At 39.5% G+C, this 12877-nt stretch overlaps 1 protein-coding gene across 1 annotated transcript in view; it reads left to right on the plus strand.

Annotated features, from left to right (window-relative positions):
• Positions 1–656: 656 nt before the first annotated feature.
• LOC308331560 (uncharacterized protein) overlaps positions 657–12877 on the plus strand; it is a gene marked incomplete at its 3' end in the record, with an annotated part of 28357 nt that continues 16136 nt past the window's right edge. Inside the window, exons 1-4 of the mRNA XM_080787045.1 lie at positions 657–906; positions 1585–1698; positions 5610–5723; positions 7597–7710. Coding sequence (XP_080643171.1) covers positions 773–906; positions 1585–1698; positions 5610–5723; positions 7597–7710 — 476 coding nt within the window. The 5' untranslated portion in view covers positions 657–772. The remainder of the gene's footprint in view (positions 907–1584; positions 1699–5609; positions 5724–7596; positions 7711–12877) is intronic.

The raw sequence follows: 12877 nt of genomic DNA on the forward strand, positions 1-12877 counted from the left end.
TACACCACCATGCTTTACTCTCCTACTGTTCCTACACACCATGCTTTACTCTCCTACTGTTCCTACAACACCATGCTTTACTCTCCTACTGTTCCTACAACACCATGCTTTACTCTCCTATACTGTTTCTACACCACCATGCTTTACTCTCCTACTGTTCCTACACACCATGCTTTACTCTCCTACTGTTCCTACAACACCATGCTTTACTCTCCTACTGTTTCTACACCACCATGCTTTACTCTCCTACTGTTCCTACAACACCATGCTTTACTCTCCTACTGTTCCTACACCACCATGCTTTACTCTCCTACTGTTCCTACACCACCATGCTTTACTCTCCTACTGTTCCTACACCACCATGCTTTACTCTCCTACTGTTCCTACACCACGCCTGCTAATATAAATGATGTTCCTCGGTTTACAAGGTTACAAGAACCGCTGGGAGCAAGATTTTAGAAATGTTAGCCCCTCTAACATTCTCTGCACGTGTGTGTGTGTGTGTGTGTGTGTGTGTGTGTGTGTGTGTGTGTGTGTGTGTGTGTGTGTGTGCACGCGCATTACGTATACAGCAGACATTTCCTCTCTTTTTTTAAGATTAGTTTTTGGCTTTTGTGCCTTTGTTGATAGTTACAGTAGACAAGCGACGAGCTGACGCGACAATAAGAGCCTATTATGTGGCATTATGTGGCATGTGCCTGGACTAGGCCAGCATTGACTGTTTCCTGGTGTATTGTGACTGTAATCTTGACAGGTTTCCTGAAGACCAAAGATGAGTCAGTGTGAGGAGAGAGAGGAGGAGGGAGCTGACAAACATCACATCCACAGAGCAGAGCCTCCATCTGTGTCTATGAAGAGTCATGAACCTCCTGACTTCAGTAATGAACCTGGACCTCCAGATACAACGTATGTGAATCATCTGATATACCACTGATACCACTGATATACACAACACTATAATACATGTGATCTCATGCTAAGTTACATGAATGACAAAAACAAGACATAACATCTAATAATGTTGTATCAATCCTGTTCAAAGTGAATCTACAGATTGTAAATTACTGTGTGTGCAGTTTGTGAATGAAGTGGTACAAATCAGTGTGGTGTTCAGTAGACAGGCTGGCTGCTTGTGTGCATGTATAGTATGTGAACAGTAATATACAGTATGTGTACAGTATGCAACAAGCCATGTTTAAACTATCACCGGTTATTGTGTTGTATATTTAGTAAGTATTGTACAGTGACAACTAAAGTCTCTGTAATGTTTATGTTGTACTATTACTATAAAACTAAAATAAAGGGATTTAAAATCAATCTATATGGCTCTGCCTCCTACTAACTTCCTAGTCCTAATCTGGTGTACTTGTGCCCCCTCTTGGCCAGGCCCTGTAAATACAGTATTTTACATGCATAGTAAAACCACAACAAAACAATTTATATGTTTTTTGCAATTTTTAATGCAATGTTGTGAGAGGAAACTAAAATATGTTACCCTTGTATAAATAAAATGAAATGTAACAATAATACAAATAAAAAAAAGAATTGACAATGTCATTCACACAAACAATGTTATGATTCCAGAAGTCTGTACCACAGAGCAGAGTCTCCAACACCCAGCTACATGTCTATGAAGAGTGACACGTCTAAAGGACTTCCTCCTGACTTCAGTAATGAACCTGGACCTCCACACACACAGTATGTGAATCCTCCTGTACAATATACACACTATGGGCCAAATTCACAACGGCGTTTACGATGATAACATGACGTGACACTAGCGGAAAGGCATTTACATGGATTTCCCACATTCATTTGGAATTCATGGAAATGGCCGTGAACTTGACGCTCACGTAGGTTGGTCGGAAATTCCGTCAAATCCTACGGGACCTCTGTAGGTGGCGGACGAATCTACGCAAGCGTTCAGAAGGCTTTAGTCTTCATGCTGAATCAATAAATAGTTCCCAAATCGCAGATAAAATATGTAGGCATGTGTCCCTAACATTGTTCAGCACATAAAAAAATGATATACAAAAGCCGAGTGCACTTGTATGCACTTCTATGCATGCATTCTAGAGGCAAGTCCCATAAGGAAACTGCCCCTGCAAGCGACACCTTTTTATTTATTTATTAGGATATTTCTATAGCATGCGCAATTGTGCTGCTCACTTGACAGCCTTCTCTAGGCAGTGCAACGTGTTGTGAGCTTGTAGATCGGCTCCCGCGGACTCGCACTGCATGTTAAAAAACAAACTCACAATTATAATAAGAACATATAGGCCTACACTTATCTGCATTCTGCACTGTACGAATCCAACGTTGTTTAGTGTGTCTTAGTGTTGTTTAGTGAGTCAGTTCTCTGACTGTCGGTGTGTGTGTGTGTGTGTGTGTGTGTGTGTGTGGGGCGGACAGCAGCATGCTGCCGCTGAACCGAGTCCAATCTGGGTGAAATTTACATTGGAAAATTAATATAATGGCGCGGTGAGCCCGGCCAGGACAGAACACGGCCCGGCATTCTATGGTTCACAGACATGCCGGTCTAACAGACAAACAGCAGTCACGACTCACGAGGGCTATAAATCCACATTATGGCATCAGCGCGTGCAATTTGGCCAGTCAGTTTTAAGCCAGCTCACCTTAATTAATTATAATATGGGCAACGTTGTAGCTGTGTAGGCTGTAGGCTACTACATTGATCTCATCATGAGATCAATCAAGTTTGCCGTGTCCCGCAAATCATTTTAATATGACAACATCATGAATTTACAAGAGGATATAGGCTATCCGCCGTATATGGTTGAAATTTTAAATAGCTATGCCTACGTGTATTGTCCATGATCATAACAAATCCATTCTCCACATGGCATTCAGACAGATGACAGTGAGATGATATTAATCTATTCCCTGCATGAATCAATGCAGCTCTGATTAAAAAAATGTATCGGATATCTATTTTATTCTGCAGGCGAGTGTTCTTTCTTTTTTTTTATAACCCTGCAGTGCATTCATCAGTAAGGGCTTATCATTGCCGAGTTGTAATATAGCATTTGGTCGTGTGGTGAACAGTAGCCTACAAATTAACTTCTTTCTCATTATGTGAAAGTAACTGTAACATCAGTTAACTTATTAGCGTTCTGACATTTAACAAGGATTGAAGCAATGCATGCCAAGTTGGCAAGTTTCGTTTATAATTATATACATATAACTCGCGCGGTTTGCTTGAAGATCTGACCGTGCAGACTGGAACCTCCTGTTAAAATTAACTACTCTACAAGCTCATCGCGCTGTTTAAATCCTCTGTGCCGGCTATGATGACGTATTTCGAGATTTCCTGTTGCCTTATATGGTGTAGAATGGGCGTGGATGTTCCAACTAACCAGGCGACACCAGGCGAATCGCTTGGGAAAAATGCGGAAAGGATACACTCAGCGATCCGAACAAATGAAGTGATTACACCAGCTTCTCTGAATAACACGTCATCTCAACGTAGCTTGATCGGACAGATAAATACGATATCTGTTTCCGCCACCGTTACACTCTGGCGTATTTATTGTCGGTGAATCGAGCCCACTAACACTATACAATATACACACTATGGTCCTCTCCTCATTCACAAAGGAGAAATACGCCACAGTGTAACTGATGCGTAAACAGATGCGTAATGATATCGTATTTATCCGTCCGATCAAGCTGCAATTTGCTCCCGTGATATTCAGGGAACCTGCATGGTGTAATCACTTCATTTGTGCGGATCGCTGAGTGTATCCTTTCCGCATTTTTCCCAAGCGATTCGCCTGCGGTGTCGCCTGGTTAGTTGGAACATCCACGCCCAATCAACACAACATAAGGCAACAGGAAATATCTAAATACGTCATCATAGCCTGCACAGAGGATGAGCCGCGATGAGCTTGTAGAGCAGTTACTTTTGACAGGAGGGTCTCTGCACGGACAGATCTTCAAGTAAACAGCGCAAGTTATATGTATATAATTAATAAACTAAACTTGCCAACTTGGCACGCATTGCTTCACTCCTTGTTAAATGTCAGAATGTTAATAAGTTAACTGATGTTACAGTTACTTTCACATAATGAGAAAGAAGTTAATTTGTATTGTTCACCACACAACCAAATGCTATATTACTACTCGGCAATGATAAAAGCCCTTACTGATGAATGCACTGCAGGGTTATAAAAAAATTAAAGAACAAAATTATTGCACACTCGCCTGCAGAAGTAAAATAGATATCAGAGCTGCATTGATTCATGCGGGGAATAGATTAATATCATCTCACTGTCATCTGTCTGAATGCCATGTGGAGAATGGATTTGTTCTGATAATGGACACGTAGGTAGGCATATAGCTATTTAAATGTTCAACCATATACGGCGGGTAGCCTATATCCTCTTTGTCAGCCTAAGTGCAGCTTCATTGCATGATGTCGTCATATTAAAATTATTCGTGGGACATTTGGCACCAAACTTGTTTGATCTCATGATGAGATCAATGTTGTAGCCTACAGCCTACACAGCTACAGTTGCCCATATTATAATTAATTAAGGTGATCTGGCTTAAAACTATGACTGGCCGAATTGCACTGATGCCATAATGTGGACTTCTAATTTTGTATAGGGCTAATTAGCCCTAGTGATTGCTGTCTGTCTGTCAGACCGGCATGTCTGTGAACCCAGGGCTCGAAATTAAGTTTTCTTGGTAGCACCAGTGCTCCCAAATTAAAAAGTTAGTAGCACTAGCAAAAAAAGTAGGAGCACCTACCCAAAAAGTAAGGAGCACATACATTGCATTAATAAAACAGTATAATGCAGTACCGGTATACCAATTAATACTGTCTTGTAAACATCTCCATGTCAGTGCATTAGTCACGTGCATACCTAACCGTGGCATTAAGACATTGCATTTATGAGCACTGAGCACTGCAGAGTTCATTACATGCCAGGTTAAGGTTTAACAATAAAATATTAAACTTATTTATTCAGACCATGGAGAAAGCCTTGTTTTTTTTAACACATTGCACTTAAAATTAACTTTGTATGCCAATGTATTCAGTTCACCATAAACAACATACATTTTCCCTTCCCTTTTTTGCTATACAGCTTGTCCCCACAGGTCTCAATATTTGCTATTGAGAATTAAAGAAATTAGATCAAATGTCCATCAAATATGACGTATGATGATATATAATGATAGGAGCACCTCACTTCCCATGGGTGTGATTTTTAACTCATGCATTGTCCTGGGGCCAGGATTTAAAATGTGGTCTCCTGACTCTCAGTCCCTCTCCCATCCATCTCTTCACGGACACCGAAGCATCAAAGCTCTCCTGAGGAGGACCCTCTACAATTGCTCAATTCAACAGACCCAATCAGGATTCTAAAAACGCCTTCTCAATCCTGACCTAAGTTTTAAGTGTTTAGAGAGGCACTTGTCTTTATCTCCTTGGGCAAATCATTCCATTGCACCGTTTGTACTACATGGAATACAAGCTACTGTTATGCTAATTACTGTCTGTTATTTACTTAGTATTATTTCTAGTAGTATTATTCACTGTCTCTGTTGTTTTTGTATTGTTATTTCTGTCTGTATGATTCCAGAAGTGTCCACCACAGAGCAGAGTCTCCAACTCCCAGCCTTCTGTCTGTGAAGAGTGACTGGTCTAAAGGAAATCCTCCTGACTTCAGTAACGAACCTGGACCTCCTGATTCACAGTATGTCAACCCTCCTATAAATATATACAACACTATGACACTGTAACACTATACAATATACACTATTACACTATAACATATTTTATAGTGCCGGTGAGAAGGCGGGCAGCTGTGTTCTGCACTAGCTGTAAACGCCTGAGTGATGCCTGCTCGATGCCAATATACAAAGAGTTGCAATCAGTGAATTTGAGCAGTCTTGACTGTAAAAATAGAGAATTAGTATGTTCCAGATAGCTGACCTTATGAATGATTCTTATTGCTCTTTTCTGTAGAATGACTATATAGCGACTGAACTGAATTCTTATAGTTATTTCCATATAATGAAAATATGGCAATACTAATTTAATTGAACAGTAGAGAGTGTGAAGTGACTTGGGATCGAGAACCTGCTTTGCCTTATTTATGACTGCTATACTTCTAGCCACTTTGTACTTGACGTTAGTAATGTGTGGTTTCCAGCTAAGCCTGTCATCTATTGTCACGCCCAGAAATGTATTTCCATGAACCCGGTCAATAGCAATCCCATCAATATGTATATTATAATGTGCCTGTGTGTTAGTCCTGTGATTACCAAATAGTATAAACTTTGTCTTGCTCACATTCAAAGATAATTTTTAATTTACTTAATTCTTCATTGATGTCAACCTGCAGTTTATCCAGATTATCACCAGAGCAAAATACATTAGTGTCGTCTGCAGAAAGTACTATAGTGACAGCAGCTTTGATACTTTGTAAATATCATCGATCTAAAGAATAAATAGTTTGGGCCCCAGTACTGACCCCTGGGGGACACCACAAGTCATTTCCAGACAACTTGAGCAATAGGTGCCCAGTTTCTCAAACTGTTGCCGTCTGTCCGAGTAACTTTTAATCCAGTTTATTGCAATGCCTCTGATACCAGTTTTCTCCAGTTTAATTACTAATGTGTTGTGTTGTGATGGATAGTGTCAAAAGCTTTTTTGAGGTAAATGAATATTCCTATTGCATACTGGCGATTATCAATGGCGTCTGTGATTCCATCAATGCCTGAGATGTTGATCTGTTCTTTCTGAAACCATATTGAATCTCTGAGAGTATATTAAATCTGTCAAAGAATGAATCTATGAAGTCTGCTGTTAAAACGTTTCTCCAATATCTCTGAGAATTGTGGCAGTAATGAGACAGGTCTGTACAGTTTGTGAAGTGGTGTTTGCTCCCATTTTTATACAGTGGAATGACCTTTGCTATTTTCATTTATTGGTCTGGAAATGAACCTGTTTGGAATGATACATTAGGCCTACATATGTGTGTAAATGGCCTAAAAATCCCCCCAATGACCTGTTTGACCAGTGACATGTCAATATCATTATAGTCGGTAGATGTTTTGTTATGACTGTTATTGACTATGTCCAAAATGTCAATTTCCTTCAATTCACTCAAGAACATTGAGCAAGGATTTCTATCAACCATTCCCCCCCACATGTTCTCCCCGTGTCCCCTAGGGTAGGTACCCTCACATGTTCTCCCCGTGTCCCCTAGGGTAGGTACCCTCACATGTTCTCCCCGTGTCCCCTAGGGTAGGTACCCTCACAAAAACATGCAGCAATCCTGGTAGGAATGTGTTAAGGAGATAACTGTTACAATTGCTCAATTCAACAGACCCATTCAGGATTCTAAAAACGCCTTCTCAATCCTGACCTAAGTTTTAAGTGTTTAGAGAGGCACTTGTCTTTATCTCCTTGGGCAAATCATTCCATTGCACCGTTTGTACTACATGGAATACAAGCTACTGTTATGCTAATTAATGTCTGTTATTTACTTAGTATTATTTCTAGTAGTATTATTCAATGTCTCTGTTGTTTATGTATTGTTATTTCTGTCTGTATGATTCCAGAAGTGTCCACCACAGAGCAGAGTCTCCAACTCCCAGCCTTCTGTCTGTGAAGAGTGACTGGTCTAAAGGAAATCCTCCTGACTTCAGTAACGAACCTGGACCTCCTGATTCACAGTATGTCAACCCTCCTATAAATATATACAACACTATGACACTGTAACACTATACAATATACACTATTACACTATAACATATTTTATAGTGCCGGTGAGAAGGCGGGCAGCTGTGTTCTGCACTAGCTGTAAACGCCTGAGTGATGCCTGCTCGATGCCAATATACAAAGAGTTGCAATCAGTGAATTTGAGCAGTCTTGACTGTAAAAATAGAGAATTAGTATGTTCCAGATAGCTGACCTTATGAATGATTCTTATTGCTCTTTTCTGTAGAATGACTATATAGCGACTGAACTGAATTCTTATAGTTATTTCCATATAATGAAAATATGGCAATACTAATTTAATTGAACAGTAGAGAGTGTGAAGTGACTTGGGATCGAGAACCTGCTTTGCCTTATTTATGACTGCTATACTTCTAGCCACTTTGTACTTGACGTTAGTAATGTGTGGTTTCCAGCTAAGCCTGTCATCTATTGTCACGCCCAGAAATGTATTTCCATGAACCCGGTCAATAGCAATCCCATCAATATGTATATTATAATGTGCCTGTGTGTTAGTCCTGTGATTACCAAATAGTATAAACTTTGTCTTGCTCACATTCAAAGATCATTTTTAATTTACTTAATTCTTCATTGATGTCAACCTGCAGTTTATCCAGATAATCACCAGAGCAAAATACATTAGTGTCGTCTGCAGAAAGTACTATAGTGACAGCAGCTTTGATACTTAGTAAATATCATCGATCTAAAGAATAAATAGTTTGGGCCCCAGTACTGACCCCTGGGGGACACCACAAGTCATTTCCAGACAACTTGAGCAATAGGTGCCCAGTTTCTCAAACTGTTGCCGTCTGTCCAAGTAACTTTTAATCCAGTTTATTGCAATGCCTCTGATACCAGTTTTCTCCAGTTTAATTACTAATGTGTTGTGTTGTGATGGATAGTGTCAAAAGCTTTTTTGAGGTAAATGAATATTCCTATTGCATACTGGCGATTATCAATGGCGTCTGTGATTCCATCAATGCCTGAGATGTTGATCTGTTCTTTCTGAAACCATATTGAATCTCTGAGAGTATATTAAATCTGTCAAAGAATGAATCTATGAAGTCTGCTGTTAAAACGTTTCTCCAATATCTCTGAGAATTGTGGCAGTAATGAGACAGGTCTGTACAGTTTGTGAAGTGGTGTTTTCTCCCATTTTTATACAGTGGAATGACCTTTGCTATTTTCATTTATTGGTCTGGAAATGAACCTGTTTGGAATTATACATTAGGCCTACATATGTGTGTAAATGGCCTAAAAATCCCCCCAATGACCTGTTTGACCAGTGACATGTCAATATCATCATAGTCGGTAGATGTTTTGTTATGACTGTTTTTGACTATGTCCAAAATGTCAATTTCCTTCAATTCACTCAAGAACATTGAGCAAGGATTTCTATCAACCATTCCCCCCCACATGTTCTCCCCGTGTCCCCTAGGGTAGGTACCCTCACATGTTCTCCCCGTGTCCCCTAGGGTAGGTACCCTCACATGTTCTCCTCGTGTCCCCTAGGGTAGGTACCCTCACAAAAACATGCAGCAATCCTGGTAGGAATGTGTTAAGGAGATAACTGTTACAATTGCTCAATTCAACAGACCCATTCAGGATTCTAAAAACGCCTTCTCAATCCTGACCTAAGTTTTAAGTGTTTAGAGAGGCACTTGTCTTTATCTCCTTGGGCAAATCATTCCATTGCACCGTTTGTACTACATGGAATACAAGCTACTGTTATGCTAATTAATGTCTGTTATTTACTTAGTATTATTTCTAGTAGTATTATTCAATGTCTCTGTTGTTTATGTATTGTTATTTCTGTCTGTATGATTCCAGAAGTGTCCACCACAGAGCAGAGTCTCCAACTCCCAGCCTTCTGTCTGTGAAGAGTGACTGGTCTAAAGGAAATCCTCCTGACTTCAGTAACGAACCTGGACCTCCTGATTCACAGTATGTCAACCCTCCTATAAATATATACAACACTATGACACTGTAACACTATACAATATACACTATTACACTATAACATATTTTATAGTGCCGGTGAGAAGGCGGGCAGCTGTGTTCTGCACTAGCTGTAAACGCCTGAGTGATGCCTGCTCGATGCCAATATACAAAGAGTTGCAATCAGTGAATTTGAGCAGTCTTGACTGTAAAAATAGAGAATTAGTATGTTCCAGATAGCTGACCTTATGAATGATTCTTATTGCTCTTTTCTGTAGAATGACTATATAGCGACTGAACTGAATTCTTATAGTTATTTCCATATAATGAAAATATGGCAATACTAATTTAATTGAACAGTAGAGAGTGTGAAGTGACTTGGGATCGAGAACCTGCTTTGCCTTATTTATGACTGCTATACTTCTAGCCACTTTGTACTTGACGTTAGTAATGTGTGGTTTCCAGCTAAGCCTGTCATCTATTGTCACGCCCAGAAATGTATTTCCATGAACCCGGTCAATAGCAATCCCATCAATATGTATATTATAATGTGCCTGTGTGTTAGTCCTGTGATTACCAAATAGTATAAACTTTGTCTTGCTCACATTCAAAGATAATTTTTAATTTACTTAATTCTTCATTGATGTCAACCTGCAGTTTATCCAGATTATCACCAGAGCAAAATACATTAGTGTCGTCTGCAGAAAGTACTATAGTGACAGCAGCTTTGATACTTTGTAAATATCATCGATCTAAAGAATAAATAGTTTGGGCCCCAGTACTGACCCCTGGGGGACACCACAAGTCATTTCCAGACAACTTGAGCAATAGGTGCCCAGTTTCTCAAACTGTTGCCGTCTGTCCAAGTAACTTTTAATCCAGTTTATTGCAATGCCTCTGATACCAGTTTTCTCCAGTTTAATTACTAATGTGTTGTGTTGTGATGGATAGTGTCAAAAGCTTTTTTGAGGTAAATGAATATTCCTATTGCATACTGGCGATTATCAATGGCGTCTGTGATTCCATCAATGCCTGAGATGTTGATCTGTTCTTTCTGAAACCATATTGAATCTCTGAGAGTATATTAAATCTGTCAAAGAATGAATCTATGAAGTCTGCTGTTAAAACGTTTCTCCAATATCTCTGAGAATTGTGGCAGTAATGAGACAGGTCTGTACAGTTTGTGAAGTGGTGTTTGCTCCCATTTTTATACAGTGGAATGACCTTTGCTATTTTCATTTATTGGTCTGGAAATGAACCTGTTTGGAATGATACATTAGGCCTACATATGTGTGTAAATGGCCTAAAAATCCCCCCAATGACCTGTTTGACCAGTGACATGTCAATATCATCATAGTCGGTAGATGTTTTGTTATGACTGTTTTTGACTATGTCCAAAATGTCAATTTCCTTCAATTCACTCAAGAACATTGAGCAAGGATTTCTATCAACCATTCCCCCCCACATGTTCTCCCCGTGTCCCCTAGGGTAGGTACCCTCACATGTTCTCCCCGTGTCCCCTAGGGTAGGTACCCTCACATGTTCTCCTCGTGTCCCCTAGGGTAGGTACCCTCACAAAAACATGCAGCAATCCTGGTAGGAATGTGTTAAGGAGATAACTGTTACAATTGCTCAATTCAACAGACCCATTCAGGATTCTAAAAACGCCTTCTCAATCCTGACCTAAGTTTTAAGTGTTTAGAGAGGCACTTGTCTTTATCTCCTTGGGCAAATCATTCCATTGCACCGTTTGTACTACATGGAATACAAGCTACTATTATGCTAATTAATGTCTGTTATTTACTTAGTATTATTTCTAGTAGTATTATTCAATGTCTCTGTTGTTTATGTATTGTTATTTCTGTCTGTATGATTCCAGAAGTGTCCACCACAGAGCAGAGTCTCCAACTCCCAGCCTTCTGTCTGTGAAGAGTGACTGGTCTAAAGGAAATCCTCCTGACTTCAGTAACGAACCTGGACCTCCTGATTCACAGTATGTCAACCCTCCTATAAATATATACAACACTATGACACTGTAACACTATACAATATACACTATTACACTATAACATATTTTATAGTGCCGGTGAGAAGGCGGGCAGCTGTGTTCTGCACTAGCTGTAAACGCCTGAGTGATGCCTGCTCGATGCCAATATACAAAGAGATGCAATCAGTGAATTTGAGCAGTCTTGACTGTAAAAATAGAGAATTAGTATGTTCCAGATAGCTGACCTTATGAATGATTCTTATTGCTCTTTTCTGTAGAATGACTATATAGCGACTGAACTGAATTCTTATAGTTATTTCCATATAATGAAAATATGGCAATACTAATTTAATTGAACAGTAGAGAGTGTGAAGTGACTTGGGATCGAGAACCTGCTTTGCCTTATTTATGACTGCTATACTTCTAGCCACTTTGTACTTGACGTTAGTAATGTGTGGTTTCCAGCTAAGCCTGTCATCTATTGTCACGCCCAGAAATGTATTTCCATGAACCCGGTCAATAGCAATCCCATCAATATGTATATTATAATGTGCCTGTGTGTTAGTCCTGTGATTACCAAATAGTATAAACTTTGTCTTGCTCACATTCAAAGATCATTTTTAATTTACTTAATTCTTCATTGATGTCAACCTGCAGTTTATCCAGATAATCACCAGAGCAAAATACATTAGTGTCGTCTGCAGAAAGTACTATAGTGACAGCAGCTTTGATACTTTGTAAATATCATCGATCTAAAGAATAAATAGTTTGGGCCCCAGTACTGACCCCTGGGGGACACCACAAGTCATTTCCAGACAACTTGAGCAATAGGTGCCCAGTTTCTCAAACTGTTGCCGTCTGTCCAAGTAACTTTTAATCCAGTTTATTGCAATGCCTCTGATACCAGTTTTCTCCAGTTTAATTACTAATGTGTTGTGTTGTGATGGATAGTGTCAAAAGCTTTTTTGAGGTAAATGAATATTCCTATTGCATACTGGCGATTATCAATGGCGTCTGTGATTCCATCAATGCCTGAGATGTTGATCTGTTCTTTCTGAAACCATATTGAATCTCTGAGAGTATATTAAATCTGTCAAAGAATGAATCTATGAAGTCTGCTGTTAAAACGTTTCTCCAATATCTCTGAGAATTGTGGCAGTAATGAGACAGGTCTGTACAGTTTGTGAAGTGGTGTTTGC

Source organism: Protomyctophum bolini (assembly GCF_963924005.1).
Source record: "Protomyctophum bolini genome assembly, chromosome: 17".
In the NCBI taxonomy this organism is placed as follows: domain Eukaryota; kingdom Metazoa; phylum Chordata; class Actinopteri; order Myctophiformes; family Myctophidae; genus Protomyctophum; species Protomyctophum bolini.